Source organism: Pinus tabuliformis, chromosome 5_1 (assembly GCF_031772625.1).
Source record: "Pinus tabuliformis cultivar Carrire ecotype Pingquan chromosome 5_1, CPIR1, whole genome shotgun sequence".
Classification (NCBI taxonomy): domain Eukaryota; kingdom Viridiplantae; phylum Streptophyta; class Pinopsida; order Pinales; family Pinaceae; genus Pinus; species Pinus tabuliformis.
The window spans coordinates 99,459,509-99,486,976 of record NC_142305.1 but is presented as its reverse complement, the minus strand read 5'-3'; the positions used below and the strand labels follow the sequence as shown (position 1 = coordinate 99,486,976).

At 36.2% G+C, this 27,468-nt stretch overlaps 1 protein-coding gene across 1 annotated transcript in view; it reads right to left on the bottom strand.

The window, feature by feature from the left end:
• Nucleotides 1–27,468, bottom strand: part of LOC149163625 (alpha-soluble NSF attachment protein 2-like) — a 65,101-nt gene that overhangs the window by 13,368 nt on the left and 24,265 nt on the right. Inside the window, exons 3-4 of the mRNA XM_089429213.1 lie at nt 20,481–20,530; nt 20,307–20,379 (exon numbers count right to left, since the gene is read on the bottom strand). Of these exons, the coding sequence (XP_089285339.1) occupies nt 20,307–20,379; nt 20,481–20,530 (123 nt within the window). The remainder of the gene's footprint in view (nt 1–20,306; nt 20,380–20,480; nt 20,531–27,468) is intronic.

The window sequence follows — 27,468 nt, the reverse complement described above, 5'->3', positions numbered from 1 at the left end:
TTACAACTGATGAAATTTTAAATTTGTTATTAATAAAATAATAACAATATACTAAACTATAAAAATCAAAATGAAAACTTAAACCAGCTTTGTTGAAGCAAAGTTAATGGGAAATCAGCTGGCACTCAGATGCATATTAATAAAACCCTCCAATGTGCTTGCCTATGTTGGTTAGTCTCTAACCGTTTCCTAATACGCATTTTATCAGTCAAAGCATGTCAGATGAACACATGTGTAGCTAATTAAGGCTTTTGTTCCGAAGAAAAAGAAAATATTAACGAGAAGCAAGCTTCATCTCCAAATAAAGTACATGACTCCCCAACTGGAAAACTAGAAAATCTTCAAAGATGAGATCAAGAGAGATAATTCCTTTGTCAACAAAATCTGGCACTTTAAATATATAAAACAACTCCCAGCATACCAGACTGACCAACCCTTCAGGATGCAAATCATTCTGGTGGCAATGATGATAACATATGTAATAGCAATCTTTATTCTTGCTACATCTCCAGATTATTGGGTGTCTTTTATACAATAAAATTTCAGTTTCTTCATTCTAGTTCACTGTCAATAATGACAGTTCATGAAGTTAAAAAGCTTTGCACAGACAAAAAAATGTATCAATGTTCAAAACCAGACAGATTCAGTATCTGTGGTTTAATTGACACAATATGAAGGAATAAGACTAAAAAACTGTTGACAGAAGCCTGAATCGTTATATAAGCCCCAGGGAGTGCAAAGAGGTGCTGGATATTTATATCCACCAAAATGATTAGAAAATTGCTTAATTAAAAATCAATAACCACTACAAGGAGAAGTCTGCATTTAATAGGGTATAGCACTGAAAACAATTGCTTAATTAATGGTCACAAATAACCATTCAAAAGAGAATCGTCCATTTAATAAGGTATAACACACAAGAAACAGTTTGATTATACAAAGTCTGTATCCTCTTTAAAAGCACAGTTCCATCTCTTCACAAGAAATCCCTTAAACTTATTTGTTATTTGTGGACATTAATATAATGTCTCTCTTGGATATGGCCCCCTTTCCTTCCTTGAGAGAGACTGCGCTTTCAGAACCATTTCAAGGATATCTCGTCCAAGATGCACTTTTTGGACATGATCATCAGACCCACCATCCTTCATGTTTCTAAGGCATGGGGGACTATTGTTTGCTTCAGACCGATTGGGCTAGGACAGAGGGAGTCCAAACCCTTCTTCAATGTGTCATTCGGTGTGAACAGATAATTCACCGGCCCTTACTCCACACAAGGTTTGAATCCTGTTCTTTACACTTCAAGGACATTTTTAGATTGATCTCTTTCCTTTGTACAGCAAGTCCACTGTTTGTTTTCAAAAAAATTCAGGCACTTCAGCAAGTGGCCATCTCGTCGAACCATCTCCCCACTTTTAAGTACTGTTCAAATGCTCCAAGGCACCTCTTACCATTTAAACATAACCTGAACTAGGTAATCAACAAGGACATCTACAAACAAGCATATCCAGCTCACTTAAGTATCTTGGCCATGAGATGACCTTTTATTCTGAGCATGTTCTGGAGCTAAGAGACAGCTTTAGTGTCAAACCTCTATATACACATGCACAATGGATGAATGCCTTAAGGATCCCCCATGGTTTGTTCCAAGTAGACTCTCAACAACTCCAGGTTCAAACTAGTCACCACATCTCATGATCTGATTTGATTTATCTATTATGCTACTTACAAAGTTACAAGAGACTAAAACAAAGCATCATCCCATTTTTCCATGCTCTATCAACTCTTGTATCAAAGGGAGAAATTACTTTGTCTATCAAGACTCATCGAGCTCCTTCTCCACTTTCTTTTCCTACCGCAATTAATGCTGCCTCGCTCTCTTCAAGAAAAAGAGGTTTCCAAACATAAATCACAATCTCTATGTGCAATGACCCAATAGGGAAACTTCAAGAGGATCACCCCTTTCTTCCCAGTTGTCTTGTCAAATCAAGGCAACGAGCAGTAAGAAAAGATCAACACCATTTCAAATTCTAGAACAGTGAGACTTCAAGTTTCCTCCCAACACACCCTCCCCAAAAACACACAAACTAATGGTTGACCAACCTCCCTCGGGTCTCTTGACAATTTACAGCTCCAAAACCTAAGACAAACAACACTAGTCACCAGGGTCAATCGAGCAACCAATTTTCCATCTACAGTTTTTCACCACATCCTTCAATGTTAGGAGAGTTGGACCTCCTCACTCTTGTTATGCCCCCAAGGCCCAAAATCATGCTACCAAGCCCCCTTGGCCCCAAATACTCCCCAAAGGACATCATTTGTTGAAAATGTAGCGACCAAGGTCTTCTAGCTTGTGCCTTAGTGCAGACCTTGAGTTGTCCTCAGGATATAGACTTCAATTGTGGTGAGTTAATTTCCAATTTAGGGGAATAATCGTCATGAGTTCATGTGTAGAGTTGGAGCTTCAATTAAGTGGAAGTCTTCATTAGTTTGACGACAAAATTGGTTTGCAGATTGAGTTCAGTTAGAACGAGTTGGGTCTTCAGTCTTGATTGAAGGAAGAGCGAGTTAGATCTCCAATGTTGATTGGAGAGAGCAGGAATTAATAACTCCAGTGATAATTGGGAGGAGAGCAAGTAACACTCTCAGTTAACTCGCTATCAGAGCTCGAGTTCTATATTTAAACTAGCCTAATTTAGCATGGATCAAATCTATAAAAGAAGGACGAAGGCTCAAGTAAATTACAATTGTTTTGTGCACAAAGAATTGTGACAAGACAGAGCTCACAAGCTAGTGTGAGAGAGCCTTGATTGTGGAGAGCAGGAATTGTGTCCTAAAGAATAGGGGCACAAGTGCACTAGGATTTAGGCGTTGATCAGTGGTGCATAGAAAGCAACTAGGGTCCTAAAAAATAGAAGTTCAAGTGTGCTAAGAAATAGGGCCAGAAATGCTAGGAAATAGGAGATCAGCGCAAGGGATAAGAATGAAGCAAGATAGAAGGGTTTGCAAAGCAAGTCAAGGAGGCAGTAGAGAATCAATTATGTGCAGAAACCGAGATCAAGTAGTGATCAAGGAAGGCCAAGATCAATTGTATTAGCTAAGATTTAGTGTGAGAAGTCGGACAATTTCTCAAGAGAGACAGATTGTTTTGTAATAGATTCAATTGATCCAAGGACAACCAATAAAATAGCAGTGTTCCCCGGGGATGTGTCCCCTAGGGTGGGTTGCATGCACCCCACGCTTCCCACGCACCCGAGACGGGGGGGCACTTGGGGAAACATTTCCCCACGTCCCCCTTTTCAGAGGTGCGAGGAGACATAGAGAGAAACATTTCCCTAGTGTAGGGGACGCATCTCCCCAAAAGGGGTGCTTCTGGGCACAACCCCTCAAAAGGGGGAAGCCCAAAAGCAACCCTTTTGAGGGGGAATGCCTAGAAGCACCCCTTTTGAGTTTCAAAAAAAATTGTGGGGAAGCCTAATATTCATGCCTGTGGCCCTATTATTGTTATGCAATTCATGGTAATGTTAAATTCTTAAAGTAAAAGTGGCATTCTCCTTTATCTTTCATTTCATCATTTTACTTAAATTTTTAACATTACCAAGAAATGACTCAAGTGCAAATGGTTCCGACCTCATTGGATTTCATATGGAAAAAGTAGAATTTTACATCTCACTCAAAATCCAATAGACTTTATAGTTTTTCAAGATTTCAAGATCGGGGAGATTGCAACATTTCCATTGGATTTTGTCATGTACAAGGTTATGGAAATAGTATTAAATCAAGAGCACCAAGCCCTCTATGTACCTGATGTTAGTGGCATTGGTTGTCGAACTCCTCTATTATGGCACTTCTAAAAATGTACCCATCACTCAAACAAAATCTTGACTTGACATGCTACATTTTTTCTATCTTATTTTAATGTAAGGGTGATATTGATGACAAAGATCCCAATATAGGTAATGATTTTGATGATATGTAAGTATTTGTTGTAGCATGATTCCTTTTGGATGGTAGAGGCAATCTACAACTTGTTTCTTGATGTATTTTTGGTTCAGTGATGGATTGCAATTGATTTTATTTTGGTTATGTGCACCCTTATTTTGCTTATTTGTGTATAAACGGTTTGGATTCATATGGATGCACATGAAGATATATTTTTTCTTTAAAATTTGAATATTTTAGGTGTTTTTCGTTGACTGGTTTTTTGGTCCAAGTTTTTAACAAGTTCCGACTGGTTCTCTGTTCAAAGGGTTTTCTGATTTGATCACTGGTTTGGTTCCGATAACATTGGTATCTACTATAATCTATTTTTCTTAGTACTAATTATATTATAGAATAATGAATTTAAATTTTAAATCAATTTACATTCTAGAATGATGAATGGTAAATCTAAGTTTTATGGATCTAATGATGAATATGGATCAATGTATTTCAATATTGAATCTCGCAGTGTATGGATGAATGATGAGTATGATGATATACATGAATCAATGTATTTTAGTAATGACTCTCGCAATGTATGGATAAATGATGAGTATGAATGATATACGTACCAGTATGAACGATGAATATAGATTAGTGTATTTCATTATTTAATTCAATTATGTATGGATGAACATATTTATGCTTTGAATTTTAATATATATATATATATATAAAAATTAAAAAATTAAAAATTAAAAAAAAAATTAAAAAAAAAAAGATTATATAACCCAACGTTTCCCCGTCCCCCCTAAATTTCCCTAAAATTTGAGGGTGCTCCCACACATCCCCCCTGGTGTGTCTCCCCGCACTTGCGCCCCCCCTGTCTTGGAGACTTGGTGGAACATTGTAAAATACAAGCAAGCAAGTTTTCCTTGTTTGGTTTCTTGAGAATACAAGTGTGTCAATATTTATGTGATGTGTTTTTATCTGTGTTTTTATTCTGCTGCTTATAATTTGTTAAGAGTCTTTGTATCTTGGTGAAAGTTAACTAGTTTCAGTTTTCAGTTATTCATCTAAGTAGTTGTAGAGTTTCATGGAAATTTAACATCATCCAACAATGTATTGACCATTTCACAATGAATGATGACTCCAATCAAGAGCTTGCTTCTCAATCCCCTCACTTGGGCTTGGCAGCTAATTCTAGTATACCTTGATATCATATCATTTTTATTGTACATTACTTCAGTTTTTAGCATTTTCCATGTACTTGTATCAATTGTAATAGCTTCTTTTAGCCAAAGACATAGATCTTTAACTTTATCAATTGTATTGTACATAGTTTCAGTTTTTAGCATTTATTATGTACTTTAAGCTTTTCTTATAGATTCTTTTAGCTAGAGACATAGATCTTTATTTTTATCATCTGCAATGTACATAGTTTCAGTTTTTAGCATTTATAATGTACTTTTTTTCTTATAGTTTCTTTTAGCTAGACATAGATCTTTATCTTTATCTGTTTTCAAGAGTATCACTACACAATGTCCCTACACTAGAGGTTATTTTTACAGTCCCATTGACCTACTTATTGTTATCATTCATTGTCTTGTCTTCCTTCTTCACATGCACATGTGCCATCTGAAAGCATGTTAATTAATTCCTTTGCCTACATGGATTATGAAGCACATTTCAGCAAGCAATATTTAAAGAAATGTCCAGAACCCTTCTTAAATTTTTGGGAGAGAAAATTTGCTTTCCAAATGAGCACCCACTGAATCAGAGTCAGAGAACGGATGGGATTATCTTCTAATTGAGTACATCTCTGTTAGAGAAAATAGAAAATTGAATTCCAGTAGACAACATTTTAAAGTTGTAATGTTCCCTATCGATTAATTTGTCAAAATATGAAATTTCTATGCAAAAATTTAAAAATTCTTTGTAGAAACTTAAAAATTCTATGCAGAGAATTGAATGTACTTTGCAGAGAATTGAATGGAACTTAATGTACTTTGAAGCCAAAAACTGAATAACTTTGTAGAAAATTGAATGCAATTTGCAAAAAACTAAATGTTTTATGTTGTTGTAATTACTTAGAATGCAGATTTCTTCTTCAAAACTTTTCAGATCAGCAATTGTAGATAGAACAGAAACTTAAGGATCATATGAAGTCAGTCAAGCACAAATATAAGACAGTGGGAGTTATGTCCAATGACCAGGGCAAAACCCACAAGGGGAAACCCCAAATGATTCTTCTTCTATTAGATTTTTTCAATTGTTTAGCAGAGTACAAAGAGAGAGAGAGAGAGAGATGAGAATGAGAATGAATAAAGTCACCAATGTCTGATCAACCTGTAACTAAGGTGATCTTGCTCTTTGCTTAAAGATTTCCTTCTCTTGATCAAATCTTGTCATTCGCACTTGCTCTAGCCCTTCCCTTGCTCTTACTCTTCACTCGCTCTCACACTTCTCTTACACACACTCAACACTAACTCTCCTTCACAATGAACATGCTACTCCCAACTCTCACTTGTTTTTGCTTAAATAGACAAGAAAGGAGAGGAGTTACAAAATGAATTCATGCCTTGAGCCAATAATAGGAGAATCGAATTCCATGAGGGAGGAGTTATTTGAGGAGAAGTGTAACTCATCCCAAGAATAGAGAGAGAGGTACACTTGTCTTGAAGAGCTACAATTCAAATTAGGGGGAGGGAGAGTTACATTTAAACATAAGAGAATATTTAGTGAGAGTTACAAATCGAATTGAATAAGGGAGTTACAAGTGCATTTAATGAGGAGTTACACTTTTGCCATACATTGATTTAGTGAGGGAGAGTTACATTCTCTTAAGTGTGGAGTTATTATTTTAATCCAAGAGAAAGGTTTGATTTTCCAAGTAAGAGATTTTCAATTTAATTTACTTATTCCATGAGAAAATTCGTTTTTATTAATCCATTAAAGGTGAATAAATTTAAACTATTTCATAAATAGTAGTATCATAATAATAATACTAGTAAGGATAAATATATTAATTCTTGACTTGTATAGTCATGGTTGATTTGATTTTAAAGTGGATTCCATATGTTGAGATCATCCTTGATCATTTAGACATGACTTTCTAATTTTGGAAAGTCACTTCCAAATTGAGATGTGACTTGCTATTTTTGGAAAGTCATATTAGAATTGTCAGAAATGAAATTTTATTATAGGTGGTTCAAACAGAATTGAAAGATATGATTTCTTCTAGGAGAAATTCATGCCTAAGCTGCCAAATTTTAACACTCCCTCTCAGCTAGGGAGGAATTTCTTCGAACATCAAAGATCTTTGCTTCCTCCAATCTTTTTCATTCATCTCAACTCAACTCTGCTCTATAACAATGAAGTCACAATATAAAGAAGAATCATCCACTTGACACAAATTTGGAAAGGAAATGATCGTCACATGTCACATAGACAAGGATTACACTCAACCAATTTTCATCTCAAAAATTAGGTGATAAAACACAGGCATCACGTAAACAAGACTCAAACAAGTCACACACACAAGAATTAAACACAACCAAGTGTCAAGGGGTGGAACACCTACATTCTAGACAAATCTCGCTACACATATTGGCCACATAAACTAGCACAAAGAATTTCCAGTAATGTCAAGCTATTATTCAGATTTTCAAAAGACTGAAATAAAGTTTGAAAGAGCAAAACATGTAATCAAAATCCACTAGGTCCCTCTTCTTGTGACAAAATTAACCAAGAGCAAATGGACAATCTCTCATTTGAGAATACGAGAAATTAGAAAACTCCTTGACTCTTTTGAGGCTTATGACATCAAGCACATAACCAAGTAAAAATAGTGTCCCTATATGCCAGATAACAGTTAAGGTGTGGTGCACCTTCAATCCAAACTGCAAACTAACAACTACCCAAATGGGTTATGAAAAGCTCAATCTTGTCTCAAACGAGCAAATGAACACCTAATAGGAAGCATTGAAGATGCATTAACTTAATCACTCTTTGTCTGGGAAAGGCCTCAGACTACGATGGAGGCAATATGAGGTCTCATATGGTCAGCATCCAAATTGAGGACCCAGAGGATAATTTTTGTGTTCCAGCCAGTTGAGTCAAAAATGTCAGACAGCCTAAGGCTGTGCCAATAATTCATTAAATTCTCATATATCGAGCTAAATTTCACATCAGGAGCTTGATGTTTATGCACATGTGAAAGTTAATGCACATTCAACCTCCCTTGAGATAACATACCTAAATCCAGTCAAGAGATTAAGAATAGTTTTGATTTGGGACCTGACACATACCTGCAGGAGTAGTACTGACATAAAGGCTTACAGCTAGCAAACAGTTACTTTAGCAGCAACAAGCAAGAATAGTGCTAAAAGGTAATACACATGATAACTTGGACAAAGCTATTACATAAGAAAACACACAAGAGTGATATTACTTCTTAAGTTCTTATAACAGAGACCTTGAGGAAGAAGAGAATTTTTCGGCAAAAAGCTGCATATATTAATACATGAAAAAGCATAATGGAAGAGAAATCACACACAAAACGCTCAAAGATACCTAAAGAACACTAAGATACATTTAGATCAGACAGAGCAGTGGGAGTACAATATCTTGCATCTCTCCTAGTGAGAGAGCCTTTAACTCTGAATTGTACAGCTAACTCATCAAAAAGGCATTCTCTAAACAGAAGAATAGAGAACTTGGACCATCTAATTACAGCTTCACATCCAATCTTGCAGATAGCGTTTAAAGCAACAGCACTAATGCAATGACACTACTTTGTGAGGAGCAAGAGAGTCAACAATCCCCTAACAGGGTAGTTTTTCAGAAAACCTTTATGTGTGAAATCTCTATTGAAATTAATCTGGTTATTATTCTCCAAATTTTTACAGATTATTTGTCCCAGTAAATTATTTATTGCAAATACTGAATAAAACAACTACAAATTTCACCAAATAAACAAAACCACAGGAACTAAGAAAATCAAACACATAAAATGGACACCAATATTTTTGGACAAACTGTGCCTGGAAAAAATCCAAGGTGGGGAAAACCAGTTCTGCAAATGATGGTTTTATTAATATTCAGCAAATATATAATTGAAATAATACATAAACTACTTGTTGTAAATTAGTAAAGCACCGCTTAATTATTTTCTTCACCTCTACAAGCAACTTCGACCTCCCAGAAGCTATTTGGCCCCTCTGAATCAATTCGGCCCTCGTGTACAGCCCAAAATCGACCCACACGTGCAGCTTGGAGAATCCACTGGCAACTCGCACTCCCTAGCAAAATAATTCGGCCTCCACTCCGGCAAATCGGCCTCTCCCTGTCAATTCGCACCACCTAGAGAAATTCAGCCTCTGCAGAATAATTTGATCTCCCTCAGTCACTAAGAAATTGAAAATCTCTGTGAAGAAATTCTCTCCGGCAACTTGATCGCAATCACCGCTGAACCCTGCTGCTAGTGTCTTCCACGCTGTCACTGCGCCCTTGCTCACTCAAAATTGTCTCCAAGAGCCCCATCGATTTCCTCTTACAATCTCTTATTGACGAATCAACGGCCATGATCTAATCTCAATCGATGGCTAAGATCATCTTGACAAACATCAAATCACTTTCCTAGAAGTCACGAGAGAGAAATCGACTTGTCCTAATTAATATTGATTAATTAACCCATTTCCCTACGTTAGACTTAGGAAAATAATTAAAATTGGTTAATAAATCTAGTTAAGACATTTTCCCTTCATAAAATAAATTGGGCTTGGAGATAATTAATCCAATTGTGTTCCTAACCTCATAGACACCACTTGAGACTAGAACACCTGTCCGAGCAAAACAAACGATCATTATGTACAAGATATGTTGCCAAGTGGCATATAAGCATTCCCAATGCTCTTTAGAACACTTACAGTTGCAAAAAAGTGGTGAATAGTACTCCCCGCCCCATCGCCCCCCGCAAACCACTGTGGACAGAAAGCATTAATAAGCTCTCCTCTGAGGGCAGTCCCTGATAAATCAACAGCCATGAGAAAACCCTCAACTACAAGAGAACTTAAAGGACTACACTGTCCATAGACAATCAACCAATTTTGTTTCTTCATCCATAATCCCACACTCTGTTCAGAGTTTCTTTAAAAGCATACTTTGGGTGCAGCTCCTGATGCTTACCTATATGGTTTATAAATCTAGATGGACTTATCATAAATCACATCAAATCACACCAAATAGGCCCTGGAGTGCATTTATTTAATTAATGTGTTTCTCAACTTTCATCAATTGGAATGCAATTCTGAAGCTCCAAGCCAGTCCAAATGCAGAAGTCTATACTCGTGAGAGGAGAGACCAAAATTCCGTTCCATGTGTCCCTGTCCCACTGATCCCTCTAGCTGAACAATCCTACCAGCCTCATAGGAAGAAATCTCTCAATGTGAGAAGCAACAGAAATCTATACCTTCCAAAGCCCATATGCTAACAATAATGCTATACCAATGCCTCTTCTATGCCTAGACCACAGTGAGGAAACACAGAGTACCACTATTTTCCATGATATCAATAATCTTTTAAGAATAGGGAACCTAACAATCTATTTACCTGAAAAAACAGCACCTTACCTCCAGCTTGAGTAAGGTACAGATGCTCCAAGGAATTGTTAGAAGGGATCTATCACCAGCAACTTTAGCCCACAAAAGTGCCCCCAAAATTCTTTCGAAGTGGGTGAACTAGGAGTTTGAAGAGAAACAACAAGAGGCATGATTGGCCTGGAGAATTTTCCTAATGATTGTGAATTTCCCTACAAATGGAAGCTCCAACAGTGAATTTTGTGTTGCAATTCCTGGAGGAACCATTTCCACATTGATCAAAGGGACACATTAACTCCAAATGGGACAGCAAGAAATCTAAATATCCCCTTCCCTAATATGCTAACAATGATGTCCAAGTCGGCCAATAATTTGATTTGTCAGAATTTACAACAGCCCCAGACATTACGCAAAACAAATCCAAGCATCTGAGTTCTTGCATTTGAGAAAATCAAAGGCTCATCAACCTCCACCCACTATAAAAGGGCTCTAATTCTGAATGTTGGCTCTATATTCCTCCATATATCCACGAATATGCTCCTACATAGCTGCTACTTCCTGCAAGATAACATTATATATGTCCTCCTAAACGCAATGTTTTAAAACTCCGACTTGGCCGAGGGTCGACTCCGACTCGGTATCGACTCAGCCGGCTCAATTTCAATGACTCGGTCGTTGTAAAAAATACACTAAATATTTATTTTTTATAAAAACAAATAATTTTAAAGATTTTCATTCATGTTTCCAAACACACAGCATTAGAATATAGATAGAAGACAACATATGATCAAAGTAGGCTCATGAATATATCCACTATATCAAAATGGCACCCAGTGCACTGTCCAATACATACACGATGTTGACATAGAGATCAAAACAAAAACACATAACCAAGGAGACTATAAATGGCTTCTACAACAAAAGTCAGTGACCAGTACTACTGGCAACTGCGAGAGTTGCCAACATCATCTGGCTTAGTGTTACTTGGGAGCGGGAGCGAAAGTGGGGAGCGAGAGCGAAAACGGGAGTGCGAGTGACATTTTCAGAAGCTCCTAGTTTGGGTGCGAATCCCGGAGGATTTCGACAACCAATGTCACTAACATCAAGGTACATAGAGGGATTGGTGCTCTTGATTAAATACGAGTTCCATACCCTAATACATGACAAAATTCAATGGAAACATTGCAATCCTCCAATCCTGAAATCCTGAAAAACTGATAAGTCTGCTGTATTTTGAATGAAATCTAAAATTCTACTTTCTCCATATGAAATCCAATGAGGCCGGAACCACTCTCAAACATCCTGAGTCATTTCATAGTAATGTTAAAAATTTAAGTAAAAAGATGAAAATGAAGATTAATATGAATGTCACTTTTACTTCTTAACATTACCATGAAATTTGAATAGCATATCAATACTAGGAGAGGGGAATGGACCCCAAATAGCACTTAACCAATTTAGAAAACATCTTGGAGTCCCCAACAATCAGCTAAATGTTAAAAAGTTAAAAAAAATTAGAAAAATCCCTGTTCTTTTGGGTGACTGGCCGGATTTAGTGACTCGGCCGAGTAGATGTGGAAACGGCCAAGTCATGGCTAACTCGGCCTCCCGAACCGTTTCCTCCACCGAGTCATATTTTTGGGCAATGAAACGGATCAACTCGGCCGTTTCCGTTTCGAATCGGCCGAATTTTAAAACTATGCCTAAACGTGTTTGTATATCAACCAACTTGTCATGATTGTTTTTGTCTTCAGATCAATCTAGCAAAGCGTCTTCCCCCACACTCAAAGAAACCCAACAGTTCTAATAGTCACCTCCCACCATAAGATCCTGCCATTATCACTCTCCAGTCAGGGAACCAAATTCCAAACATATAAGATCAGTGCTTACTAGTGTTTAAACTTTAGAAGCAAGATAAGACACATTCAACTTAAAAGGAAGAGCAGTAATAAAATCTACACATTCTTCCACTATCATGGTTGACACAAGGGGAAAGTGGTCGGATCCCATACATTGATAGACTAAACCAATACTCTAGCCATAGTTCTTCTCATACTGGACAAAGTAGACCAACCCCCAAACTCCAAGTGTTTTTGCCTCTGTTTCACATCAAAGATTTGAATGTTAACTTTGTCACCTAGATCATGCATCTATCTCTCCTCTAGGAAGAACAAAGATTAGCTTACCTTCCATATCTCCTCTCATTACACTATGTTATAATCACCTGAGAGGATCCAATCAACATTTCACCGTGAAATGGTAATCCAAACCACAAGCCATTCTTAGTATATAGCACAAAGCAGTAGTGAGTGGGAGCTATGAAAGTTTCAAGCTCTAGGTGATTAATGTCATTATGATCTCAATTATACAAGTAGATTGCTAAATTTAATTGATACTGAAATTAAATTTCAGAAAATCGCATCAATCACACAATAGCTAGAAATTAGACAGTGGAAGAATAAAAATTAATTTCACATACAAAGGTAATTACTCCTTCAAATCAGCTTTCATTGCTTCAAGAAAAACTTACAAGGAAAACTTCACAGGCTACCCAAAAAACAACACCACATGGAATCATGGATACCAAAAACACCCTGAGCTGAGCTAGTACAGCTTGCTGAAAAGAAAAAAACAGAAACAGCAGAAAACTGTTGTACAACCTGTGGGACAGGCTGTACAGCCTACACAGAGCTATTTGTATGACTATGAATCCAAACATATATGTATGTATGACTCTGCAGAACTTTACAGACTGTTTTGCTTCTTTTTTTCTTTTTCCCTTTTTTCTTTTTCTTAATCTTAGTTGGCTATTGGCCAACAATACGTGCCTAATATTCAAGTCTATGGCCTTACTAATGCTATGCAATTCATGATAATGTTAAATTCTTCAAGTAAAAGGATGAAAATGAAAAATCATCTTTTTACTTAAATTTTTAACATTACCATGAAATGACTCAGAATGTTTGAGAGTGGCTCCAAAGTCATTGGATTTAATGTGGAGAAAAAAAAAATTTAGGTCCCACTCAAAATCCAGCAGGCTTAACAGGATTTCAGGATTGGGGGGATTAAAATATTTCCATTGGATTTTGTCATGTACGAATGTATGGAAGTAGTATTTCATCAAGAGCACCAAACCCTCTATGTACATCATGATCCTACTAAAAATGTACCCATCACTCAAACAAAATCCTGAATTGAAATGGTAAGCATTTTCTATCTTAATTTAATGCTTAGAGGGTGATATTGATGACGAAGATCTCAATATAGGCAAAGATTTTGATGATATGTAGGTATTTGTTGTAGCGTGATTTTTTTGGATGCTAGAGGCCATCTAGGGCCTGCATTTTGATGTATTTTTGGTTCAAGATGGATTGCACTCCTGTTATTTTGGTTACGTGCATCCTTACATGCTATATAAATGAGAAACTTTGGCTTATTTGTGTATAAATTATGGCATACCCACACTAAAGATTTGCAGAATTTCCTGTCCAAGCTATAATTATCAACAGAAGCAAGAGTGTGTAAAGCACCACTTCAAAGAAATCCCGAGTGCAAAGCATCCAAGGGGAATTTTTTATATAATAAACATTTTATGTATTTTTAAACATATATATTTATAAAATGCATGCAGAGTACCAAATTGGTTGTGGAAATACAAAAATACACATTTTTGTCCTACTTGTCAATGGATACTAGATTAATATTTAGTTAGAAATGTCATCCATGGTAGATTAATCATTAAAGAACCAACCATTTAGAACACATCATTAGAGGGCCTGCATTTTGATGTATTTTTGGTTCAAGATGGATTGCACTCCTGTTATTTTGGTTACGTGCATCCTTACATGCTATATAAATGAGAAACTTTGGCTTATTTGTGTATAAATGGTTTGGATTCATAGATGCACATGAATATATATGTTTTTCTTTAAAATTTGAATATTTTATTTGTTTTTGGTTGACGGGTTTTTTGGTCCAGTTTTTTTACCAGTTTCGATTTGGTTCTGACCGGTTCCCTGTTTGGGGGATCTACTGGTTCAATGACCTGTCCAGTTCCGATAACATTGCATGCTACCCAGGAATGCCTCTTCTCTGACTATCTGCACACCCTCTGTTTTGCTCAACTGCTCAAGTGTATGTGTTAAAACTTAAAAGCCTCTGCATTGCCTGGTCTTTATAGTTTTAATTTTTAGCAAGGAATTTATTTTAAGATTTCTTCTAGTCAAAGTGCGAAGTTACCTTTTCATTAACACTCACTTTTTTAATTCAAGTCAAGCACAAAGTAGAATTACATGCAGAGTACCATGGGAATTTTTTATATAATAAACATTTTATGTATTTTTAAACATATATATTTATAAAATGCATGCAGAGTACCAAATTGGTTGTGGAAATACAAAAATACACATTTTTGTCCTACTTGTCAATGGATACTAGATTAATATTTAGTTAGAAATGTCATCCATGGTAGATTAATCATTAAAGAACCAACCATTTAGAACACATCATTAGAGGGCCTGCATTTTGATGTATTTTTGGTTCAAGATGGATTGCACTCCTGTTATTTTGGTTACGTGCATCCTTACATGCTATATAAATGAGAAACTTTGGCTTATTTGTGTATAAATGGTTTGGATTCATAGATGCACATGAATATATATGTTTTTCTTTAAAATTTGAATATTTTATTTGTTTTTGGTTGACGGGTTTTTTGGTCCAGTTTTTTTACCAGTTTCGATTTGGTTCTGACCGGTTCCCTGTTTGGGGGATCTACTGGTTCAATGACCTGTCCAGTTCCGATAACATTGCATGCTACCCAGGAATGCCTCTTCTCTGACTATCTGCACACCCTCTGTTTTGCTCAACTGCTCAAGTGTATGTGTTAAAACTTAAAAGCCTCTGCATTGCCTGGTCTTTATAGTTTTAATTTTTAGCAAGGAATTTATTTTAAGATTTCTTCTAGTCAAAGTGCGAAGTTACCTTTTCATTAACACTCACTTTTTTAATTCAAGTCAAGCACAAAGTAGAATTACATGCAGAGTACCATGGGAATTTTTTATATAATAAACATTTTATGTATTTTTAAACATATATATTTATAAAATGCATGCAGAGTACCAAATTGGTTGTGGAAATACAAAAATACACATTTTTGTCCTACTTGTCAATGGATACTAGATTAATATTTAGTTAGAAATGTCATCCATGGTAGATTAATCATTAAAGAACCAACCATTTAGAACCAATCATTAGAGGGCCTGCATTTTGATGTATTTTTGGCAATGTTGTTAAAAGCGCGATCGGGATTAAATCGGCACGGGGAACGAATCGGAAAAAAAACGGAAAAATCGGGAAAAAATCGGAAAAAAGCGGGAAAAAATCGTTTGGTACAAAAATATTCATTTTTTTTCAATTTTTTTAATATCTAAACCATCTACAACATAAAATAAATACATTGACACATAAATATGATAAAAAAAACTAATATATAAGATGTTTAATATCATTTCTAGCGCTAAAATCACACATAACATTGAATCATGTCCTGAATAGTAAGTCCTGACTCCTGAGTCCCAACTCAGCCTCAAAATATCAACAAAAAATATGATAATGTATCTCATCATGTCATAATGTCATATACAATAAAATGAAAGTCTAATCCTATTGATTTCCTCTGCCCCTCTTGCGAGAAAATGCCACAGCTTTCCCTTTCCCTCTAGATGTAGATGCTGGTGCCCGTGCAGTTGGAAATGGCAGTGGAGTCTGATGTGCTCTAGACGTTGAAGAACTAGAAGTAGGAGCTATAGGAGGTAGACCACGTCCTCTAATGGTGGCAGGGGTAGCCCGGGCAGGTGGTGTCACCTGGAAACATTACAATCTCCCAATCCTGACATCCTGAAAAACTGATAAGTCTGCTGAATTTTAAACGAAATCTAAAATTCTACTTTCTCCATATGAAATCCAATGAGGCTGGAACCACTCTCAAACATCCTGAGTCATTTCATGGTAATGTTAAAAATTTAAGTAAAAGGATGAAAATGAAGATTAAGGAGAATGTCACTTTTACTTTAAGAATTTAACATTACCATGAATAGCATATCCATACTAGGGCCTAGACTTGATCATTAAGCTACCCCACTCAAAAATAATTTGTTTCTTTCAAAAAACATTGCATGAAAAAACCCTAAAAAAGTTATAAAACTATGCTGTCCTGAGCCCCCACGATTTTTTCGTTAAAAATCGCGCTTTTTTTCGAAAAAATCGCGATTTTTTGAAAAAAGCACGATTTTTTCAGTAAAAATCGGCAAAAAAAAAAGTAGGCGATTTTTTCGTATAAAAATCGCGATTTTTTCAAAAAATCGCGATTTTAACAACACTGATTTTTGGTTCAAGATGGATTGCACTCCTGTTATTTTGGTTACGTGCATCCTTACATGCTATATAAATTTAAAACTTTGGCTTATTTGTGTATAAATGGTTTGGATTCATAGATGCACATGAATATATATGTTTTTCTTTAAAATTTGAATATTTTATTTGTTTTTGGTTGACGGGTTTTTTGGTCCAGTTTTTTTACCAGTTTCGATTTGGTTCTGACCGGTTCCCTGTTTGGGGGATCTACTGGTTCAATGACCTGTCCAGTTCCGATAACATTGCATGCTACCCAGGAATGCCTCTTCTCTGACTATCTGCACACCCTCTGTTTTGCTCAACTGCTCAAGTGTATGTGTTAAAACTTAAAAGCCTCTGCATTGCCTGGTCTTTATAGTTTTAATTTTTAGCAAGGAATTTATTTTAAGATTTCTTCTAGTCAAAGTGCGAAGTTACCTTTTCATTAACACTCACTTTTTTAATTCAAGTCAAGCACAAAGTAGAATTACTTTCCAAAAATATCTCAAACAAATTATGGCATACCCACACTAAAGATTTGCAGAATTTCCTGTCCAAGCTATAATTATCAACAGAAGCAAGAGTGTGTAAAGCACCACTTCAAAGAAATCCCGAGTGCAAAGCATCCAAGGGAATTTTTTATATAATAAACATTTTATGTATTTTTAAACATATATATTTATAAATGCATGCAGAGTACCAAATTGGTTGTGGAAATACAAAAATACACATTTTTGTCCTACTTGTCAATGGATACTAGATTAATATTTAGTTAGAAATGTCATCCATGGTAGATTAATCATTAAAGAACCAACCATTTAGAACACACAACACAGGTAACAAAGATCATATCACAATCTCCCAGTTACAAAAAATAGAATATTTTAAAGCAAATAATAAGTAGACTCTGAACTGGATTGCAGGTGCTCCAACAGCTCACTTGCAAAGAAGTGTTCAGCACTTGAAAGCATCCATGTTGCCAAGCCTTACAATTGTTGACTAGAACCCAGTGAATAATCAACATTTTTAACTTAATGATATGGTCATGTCATTTATCTAAGGAGTGTGAAGGAGCATCTCTTTTTATGCAGCAGCACATTCCCACAACAATTCCAGCAAGAGCAAGAGTGCAAGGGGGACCAGCAATTCCGGTACCCCTACCACAACCAACTACAGTCTACTACACAAGAAATGGAGCATGGCTGGAGCAAAAAGCCAACCACTCCACCAACAATAAGGCAACTAATCCACACACCCATGTTATCAAGGTCCATACCAAAAGAGACTAAGAGTTCTATTAGGGTGCTACCCCGAGGTCCAAAACATTGTCCATGATTAATGGCCCAAAAGGAATCATGCCAACAAGGCAACATTCTCAGTCAAAGATAAAAAGCCAAAAGTTTTTCCCTCGTACAAACAACACTTCAAGTCTTTGGTTCAATATAAAATCCTTGATTAAGGCCTTAGGGTCATGCACCTCACATGTTTTAAGCATAGATGTTGATATCCATTTTATTACATTGCCTTCTCTCCAATGCCTCAAAGGCATCCTCCTTGCTTTCCCTGGGGAAGAGAATGTGACAGACTCCGTACATATAACTTGAGATTTTTCAGCCTCCTTACTTGCAAAAGTTCCAGTGTTAAGTTAACCAGATTTGAGCACCCTTCTATGTGGGTAATCCTTAACAAGCATTTGGGGGCTTTAAATATCTTGAGCATTGTAGATATGTTCTACCAGTCCACATGATTAATAGATTTAGGCAATAGCTCTATCAAATCAACCTCCGTGCAAATCCACGAACATGCATCAGCCTTCCCAAACTACTGCACTATTAGTTTCATTCACATAGGTCTTGCCCTAATCCAACAAATTAGAAAACTCAATTGATAGTGGAAACCTGACACGATCAATTTTTGCCAAATCAAAACTGTAACACCATGATTAGACACAAGTAATGAATCCAGCAATATTCCAAGAACCTTGAGAACTCTATGGGAAGTATGCAATGCAGAAAATAGAAGTGATAGGCAGTGATATCCAAGGCAAGAATAACATTCCAAGAATTTATCATTCTTGTTACTCCAATGATGCTTGCACCATTTTCGAAAATCTAGCTCCAAAGGCATTTTTCTCAAGAAATATATGATTATCCCCCACTTCTATAAAGGTTGCTTCTTTCAATAAAAGTAGGAATCTAATCATGGAAACAAGCAGATCAAAAACACTATCACATTCATGTGTATCTGCATACATGGTTCTCAGTCAATCTACTACTTCATCATAATCCATCCCTTCATCGAGATGTTCTTCCAAGAACAGGGTTTGTATTTCCCTTTCTGTGTGCCGTCATCATATGAGTGGACTAACTCAGCTTCTTAATCCTACCTATTGCAATCCACCATGTCCCTTAACCCAGTGTCACCTTCATGGTCAATGAAAAGGTCATGACTCTTTCACAAATAGTGAAGCTAGGGTTTAGAGACATGATGTTTCATTATGCCAATTAGGTAAATTACGGATTGTGGGCTTGTCATGATGGGCCAGCCACAAGATTTGTTGCTGTAATTGGTCACTCCTCAAAACACCCCCTCCTGTCACAACACAAATTGCTAACATAGACCTAAAGGGCAATATGAGAATCAGAGGCCAAGCAATGGGTGAGAAACAACAACCTTGAGGAAGGATCAATTGCCAATCCAACATATATTTGGGAAAGTAGGTTAATCAAAGGTGATATCAAATGTAATCTAACGCATTATGAAGTGAAATTGGGGAAGAGATCAATCAAGGATTATTGATAAGTGAGGAGATTTCAGTGTAACTGGCTAGAGTTCCAACTCAGTCTTGTTGTTCAGTATACCGATGATTCTTTTTATGTTTTGTAACCACAGTTTTCCATCTTGGATTTTGCTCTGTGGTTCCTTAGAAATTAGAATATGCTCTAGGCCAATGGTTATTTGTACTAGGAAGTTGGCCCTATCCTTTTGTCCATTGAGACTCCCTGTTTAGTTTTTTAAAGCATGCACAGCATAAATAAACATGTGGGTCTCTAGCCTAAGGAACTCAAATTCAGCATTTTTGGATTTGACAGTGTCACCTGTGGCTGGGAATCTGACTTATGCAAATGTCTTAAATATGTACAACTAAAAAAAATATTAATATAGATAGCGACAACTTACAACAGGTACAATAAAAGTTAGTGTTAAATACAACAGGAGATGCAAATAAAGGTGTCTTATCCAGCTATATATTCTTCATCCCCACCCATAAAAATTATCCTCTTCCCGGATTTCATATTGAAAGGCCAGATAGGGGCATACATTGTGAACTTTATATGCAAATGAGTAATATATACAGTAAAATAAGAACACTTAAGGCATCTAAAGCTTGAACAGAACCTTGAATGTTAGTCTTTTTGTAGCAGTTAGCTGCATCCACATATGCTGATGCTCCCTCGTGCTTACTTTCCAGCTGTAAGGAATAGCAACATTAAAACCATGTTTGACACCAAAGTTAGGAAATAAAACTTTCAAAATTTCAAGTCAATAAGATAGACATTTTGCTAGGCAAACCTTTAAATGACAATTTGCTAGCTTGATATATGTTGATCCAGCTTTGTCCCCTGTGACATGCAAATAGTTCTCTGCATCAACATTCTTCTAAGGCATACATCCATGAACATTTAAATCATCTTCCTTTACTTTATTATTATTATTTTTAAATGAAATCTCCGTTAGCATATAAAACAAGCGAAATTATTACATGATTGATTTGACTCTCCCCTCCAGATTCCCCGCAATAGACTTAACCAAGGGTGCTATGCTATATGCACATTCCCTTACTTGATATACTAAAAAAACAATTATTAATGGGAATATCATAGATCAATAAATATTTCTGCAGCTCAAGCATTAGAAGCACTCTCAGTTTGGAGATGTGAAATCGTGGGACCCTTATGGAGTACTTGGATTCAAAAGCTGCCGCAGAAAGTCAATGATAATCAATAAGATTAAATTCTAAAAAATGTGAAATGGCCAGTTTCTTTATTGATGGATCATTCATGACATTGTCACACTACACTTCTATTCGCAATAGATCAAAAATTTAACAAAAGAGAATCAATTCACACCTGAATAAAATTTGTTAGTGTAACACACCTAAAAACACCTTTAATAATAGTTAATAAAACAATATTAAATAACCAAAGGTCACAAGTATAAAATGCATGTCTATTCAAATAGGTGACCATTCTATGTATATTTATACACTTGGATTCAAAAGCTGCCGCAGAAAGTCAATGATAATCAATAAGATTAAATTCTGGAAAATGTGAAATGGCCAGCTTCCTTATTGATGGATCTTTCTTGCCATTGACACACTTCACTTCTATTCACCATAGATCAAAAACTTAACAAAGAGAATCAATTCACACCTGAATAAAATTTGTTAGTGTAACACACCTAAATACACCTTTAATAATAATAGTTATAACAAAACAATATCAAATAACCAAAGGTCACATGTCTAAAATGCATGTCTATTCACATAGGTGACCATTCCATGTATATTTATACGCTTGTACACGTTTTTTTTCCATGTGTCATATCTTTATATTCCATATGAGGAGCATACATGTTTTGGTCCTCGGGGGACTCTGCTCAGACTCAACAATGAGGCTTGAAGCCATTACAAGTTACAACAAAGCTCATCATGTCACTTGCAGGAAGTGAATCTAGGTAGGGAGGAAAATAATCATTTCTCCCTATCACCAGAGATAAACCCAATTGACATACACTTGCAAATGCTATTGTAATCATCTATTATCATTATATATTCAATACAATGTTTTTATTTGTATGGATACATCTAGGCTATCCTATTTATTTCAGATATTCAACATATGAACCAATTTGGTTCATTACATTGGTATTGCTTGGGAAAATATTGTGGAGATTCTTCCCCATACCTTTGGTCACTTAATTTTCAGAGATTCTTTAACCTCGACCTTTGGCCATTTTCGATTACAGCTGACTTAAAACCAAAATTTTTACAAGCCACCAAGAAAGAAACATTGTTGGTCAAATTGCATTTCCCATGGCAATAAAACTGCTTCTGACCTGAATTATAACATAGGAAGAATTGTAATTTGTCAGCAATTCACCACTGCGCACTATTACCCAACCAAATACATGGGTGACCCTAGGAGCAATGTCACATGGTTCGGGTTCGAGTTCGGGTTCAGCAATGATTAGGTTCGGTTTGAGTTCGAATGTTTTGATGAGGTTCGCCATTAGGTTCGTCTATATATATATATATATATATATATATATAATGAATTATAGGATAAAATAGTAAGAAATTAACATCAGTAAACATCAAAAATGCTATCACGGACATGGAAACTGCAAGGATAAATTACAAGCTTGAGTTGTGACATGAAGTTATGAGTTTTGATCTATGGACTCGGTCAATGGCTATGAGGTTCGATGAGGTTCGCCGAACCTCAAATTTTTTTTAAGGTTCGCCAAAATTCAAACCTCAAGGTTAAAGTTCGACGAACCTTGTGACATAGCCTAGGAGGACATTTTTCTCTTACATTGCAGCTTGCCAGCCAGTAGCCCTACCATAATCCGCAGATAGCCAGCCTCAGATGCCTCTCATCCATGATCCAGTCACTGTATTCATTGATCTGGCCTACTCATCTGATGAAAGTGGGTCATCTATTGAGATGTACTTTAACCATTTTTGCATTCAAGTTTTTTCATTTAATGTTTAAGGCATTCTAGTATGGATCACAGGTCAAAATTGAATTATAGACCACTACTGGTTGTGTACTTGTTCCTCTACTTCACCTTGGTGGTTATCCTGTGTCTATAGTCCAGCAAGACCTTCCTTAAGATTTTTCTTTCACTGTCTAAAAGAAGCACAAATGGGAGGCTCTGATGGTGGTAGCGCTCCAGGTTATTCATACTCAACTTGTTAGCATTCCCATATATCCATTATCCCATCTTTTGATTGGTTGTTGCTAATCACTCATATTGGTTCACTATTGGCCTTGTCCTATGAGAAGAAGGGTTGAATATACCTAAAGTTGATGTCATTGTAACAAGATGAAGAGCATGAGTCAAATGTTAAAACGCAAAAGAATGGCAAGGGATGTAAAGCGAGTAAAAGCCAATATTAGCTTGAGCTCTACCCCCTGTTATATAACTACTCATCCTTAAAGAGTACCCATGCATATCACCCCTATCAAAGTAAATGAAACTCTTTGTAAACATCCCAACCTCAATGAAGTGATAAATTGCCCATCATTAAAGGTGATTGTAAGGTTATTATTGATAAATCCATAAAGCTTGTTAAGCAAATCATAACAAAGCAAGAAAAGAAAGGGAAAATATTGAGAGCTTGGAAAAACAAAGGCGAGTGAAGGTAACTCAAGCAGCTAAGCACTCCCTCTACAAAGGCATAGTTGCACGGTTGACATATAATCTGCCTATTTTATTGAAGAAACCCTAGCCAAAATCAAATGAATATGCATTACTATTGTGAATTTTTTGATATGTATACTGTTGTTGTGTGGTTTTTTGATATATTGGAAACCCTGGCCAAAAAATTGCCCTAGTTGATTACATCCTTTTGATGTTGACATCATCTTTAGGACATTAGACTCACAAGTGTGGGCTAATTGAGGACTGTTTTTTTGTTATTTCATTCATTTGACCATCTTTGGCTGTCAATTTGTGATCTGTCCACCTTGTATCATGGATTTTATTCATTTTTAGGACTTTTGGACTAATTTAGAGCAAACAAAGGGTATTCAATTTCCCTTAAATAAATGTCACACTTAGATCATTATGCTTGCTCATTAGTGACCTATTATCTCTAGTGGACAATGGAAGCCTCATAGAGCGACTTGTCTTGGGTGGATCTTGGATGTGATGTGATCCCTTTTCTTGGATGTTTATGGTGGATCTTGGATGTTGCTTGGTGAAGTAAGTTGGTTTATTTGCTTTATCTTGGTATTATGTTCCATATGATGTATGTTTTTGTGCTAGTATTTGTTTCATCATCCCATATTGAGCTAAACCCTTCCTCCAAGTATTTGGGGAACAAAGATAGGTTTCCCTTTCCCTTAACCATCCGAAAAATTGAAAACCTAAACTGCGAATCCTAAAGTAACTTTATTTATCCTAGTTTGTTTGTTTGAATTTGGAAATACCCCAAAAGAAACACATGATTGGTTTGTATCTTGGACTACATTTGCACTAGATTGATAAGGCACTAGTTTTTATCATTTGGGGCATTCCTTTTCTTTTTTTATTTTCAAAAAATAAAACCCTAAATTCATTTTTCTTTTGTTTTATGGTAAGTTAGGGTTAACTAAAATCTAGTGTTATTAGGATTTAATGACTCATTGATGTATGCCTTAGGGTTAGGGTTTGTTTAAAAGTGCATTACAAAAGTTAATTCAAAGTTTTTCGGCCATTTTTAAGGTTGACGTCATTCTTTACTTCTTGTTATTGACTATTCTAACCATCAAAATTTGTTGTAAATTTTCCCTTAATTTACTTTTTAATTTAACCTTCATTCCATGTCATTTTTATAAACTTTTAACAACCAAATTTGTTGTTGTAAACTTTGGTTTTGCTGCTATTTGCTCCCCAAAAATCCTAGTTATAGCAGCCTTGAGTTTTTCTTAGTTTGGTGTGTTCGGGTAACCTATTTGAGACTCCCTAGTCTAAATCCTAGCCTTTAGATTAACCACAAGCCCCTTGAACACAAACCTTGACTTTACTCACTCATCCACTGCAAACCTTAGTTTGTCATATCCTAATCTAGTGGATATTTTTATTACAAAATCCCTAGGGGTCTCTTAGCTTAAGATCCCTGGGTTGCTTGATCCCTTGGCCCTACCAAAGAAGCCCCCCTTATGTTGGATTGTGTCCTCACTAAAAGAGGGGAGTAGTTACTCAGACGACAATGGTAACACTCATATGTGTTGCACATTGTCTAGGTCACCTAGTGAGGCTAATATTCCTTTGGTCACTTAATTTTCATTCTATGATCTTGGCCTTTGGCCACTGTTCATTACATTTGGCTTATAACCAAAAAATTTACAAGCTGACGAGAAATAAACATTGTTGGTCAAATATCATTACCCATGGCAACAAAACTGCTTGTGGCCACAATTATAACACAAGAAGAATTGCAATTTGCCAACAATTTACTAGTAGGCACAAAGAAAGAACGAATTAATACAAGATGTTTAAACTCCCACTCCATTATCACCAGCCTAGATTCATCTTAATTTTGGATTTACCAAGTGTCACGAGGGATTAAATCTCTTGAGGTGAAAACCTCTTTTAAAGTGAAAAGAGATTTGATCCCACTCAACACTTGGTAGATCTAGAGTTAAGATGGATCTAGGTTGATTTTATTTTATTTTTATTTTTATGTAATTTGACTGAGTCAAAATGCTTAACAAGACAAGATAGGACAGGACATTACAACATCTCTTCCATATTGAACTGGAGAGCGCCTTTTAACACAATCACCAACATATTCATTAAGGACGCCATCGCAATAAAAATTTTGAAATCCAAGGTTAACATTTCCGAAAATAAAAACACTACACATCTATATCTTCAATTGTCAATTGAGATACATCTTTTGTGGCTTTTTTTTACTTGCCTACCTCCTCCAACTCTACTTCAACTGGATCAAAAGTTGCAACTGCTTCCCTCTGCTATTTTCGCTTGTTCCAAGTCATCCATTGCTTTTGTGAGGCTTTCTTCAACTTCAACCGATTTTGCTACTAATTTTGATTCACCTTACTCATGAGAAGCAAGTTCCATTTTTAAGCTTTGCAACAAAGGCTCTACAATTTGAAGCTTTGAGTTCAGAGTTTTAGCAAAAGGAAGGTGTTGTTGTAGCGTCTCAAGTTCCTCCTTTTCAATATTCATTACCTTATCTCTTTCCTCAACCTCTCGCTCTTTGGCCATTGAAGCAGCCAATCGATGTTCCTCTGCCTCTTGGTGTGTAGCGTGAGCCATATCTAAAGAGCCCTTTGTTGCAATCAGCTCTAGGGTGAACTCATCAACCATTTTCTTTGTTTTTTTAGATGCATATAAGGCCTCATCTGCCTTTTTGATCGCAACATCTCTAGCCTTCATCAAATGCAAGTATTCTTCTTTCATGTTTTCTAATTCATTCTTTGCAGCTTGCAATTTTGCAACAATTGTTGCATGCCTCCCCTTTGCAACTTCCAATTGTGTCTTCCTCACAACACTTACTTCATTTGTCACATCTTTCTCCATCTCCTCAACTGTCAACCTTGCAAGTTCAAATTCTTGTGTTGCTTGATGTTCTATAGTCTATGCTTTCTCCAAATTCACTATTAAATCATCTATGAGCTTCCTTGTGCTCCAACTCCTTCAGAACTTGCGCCTTTGCATCTTATGCTACATTAAGTTGTTTCTTTAACTCAAGGCGATTTTTTTGCAACCTATGAAGCTCAGCCTCAACAAATTCATGTTTCTCCATGTTCAAATAATTTTATGCTTTCCAATCAACTATTCCTCCAGACATGGTAACTACCTCTTTGACTGATTAAAACGACATTGCAATGTCTATTTCAACCATGTTTATGATCACAGTCTCTTTTGCATGATCATGCCAAGGAAGACCGTTTTTCTATTTTTCAGACAGCACAATACTCTCTATGTTTGAGAAACACTTAGTTGAGCAATAACTAGCTCAATGTTATCCACTCTGCCACTCTTTATTTTATTCAGGGAAATGGATGGCTTAGCACTTTCCATCAAAAAAAATTGGACCTCAGTAACAATCTCTTCAATTTTAAGTTGTCTAGTGGCACCCATATCTATATTATCATGGCTGATAGTTTCAACTCCATCAGATGAATTGGTGATAGAGCCAGGATCAGTATCCATATTCTGAGATCCACTGATCATTACCTACTTCAAAGACACCTTTTCAAACCCTTTGCTTGCATCTAATGGCAATACAAAGCTTGTTTCTGATACTCCCAAAGTATTCCTTTCTGATGACAACGAAACGTCAAGCACTAACGGCAACCCAACATCTATTTCATTTATGTAGCTTTCTTGAGAAGGTAAAGAAGGCACAGTGGTCTCGACTCTCAACCCCTTCCATATCCTTTCCTAACAAAGATATTTCGTGTTCAATTGAAGGAGCAGGACCTCCAATATCATTTAGATTATCAGTTGCCCTCAAGCTTAAAATAGCTTTGGTTTCGAGTTCATCTTTCATCACTATTTCTTATTGAGCAATTATAGGTTGGAGTTGTTGCACGTACATTACAGAGCCACCAGTGTATCCACCACTAAGAATTGTGTCTATTTTTTAATATAAATTTGCCATTGGGGAGACCAACTGCAAAATATGTTGCTTCTACTCCTCCATGGGTTGGAACTCCTAGATGTTTGCTTGGGTTCTTCAAGGCTCACATCTTCTACATGAAACTCCTCAGATCTTTGTTGAAACTCAGGTCTCATGTCTTGAATGCAAGATCATTCA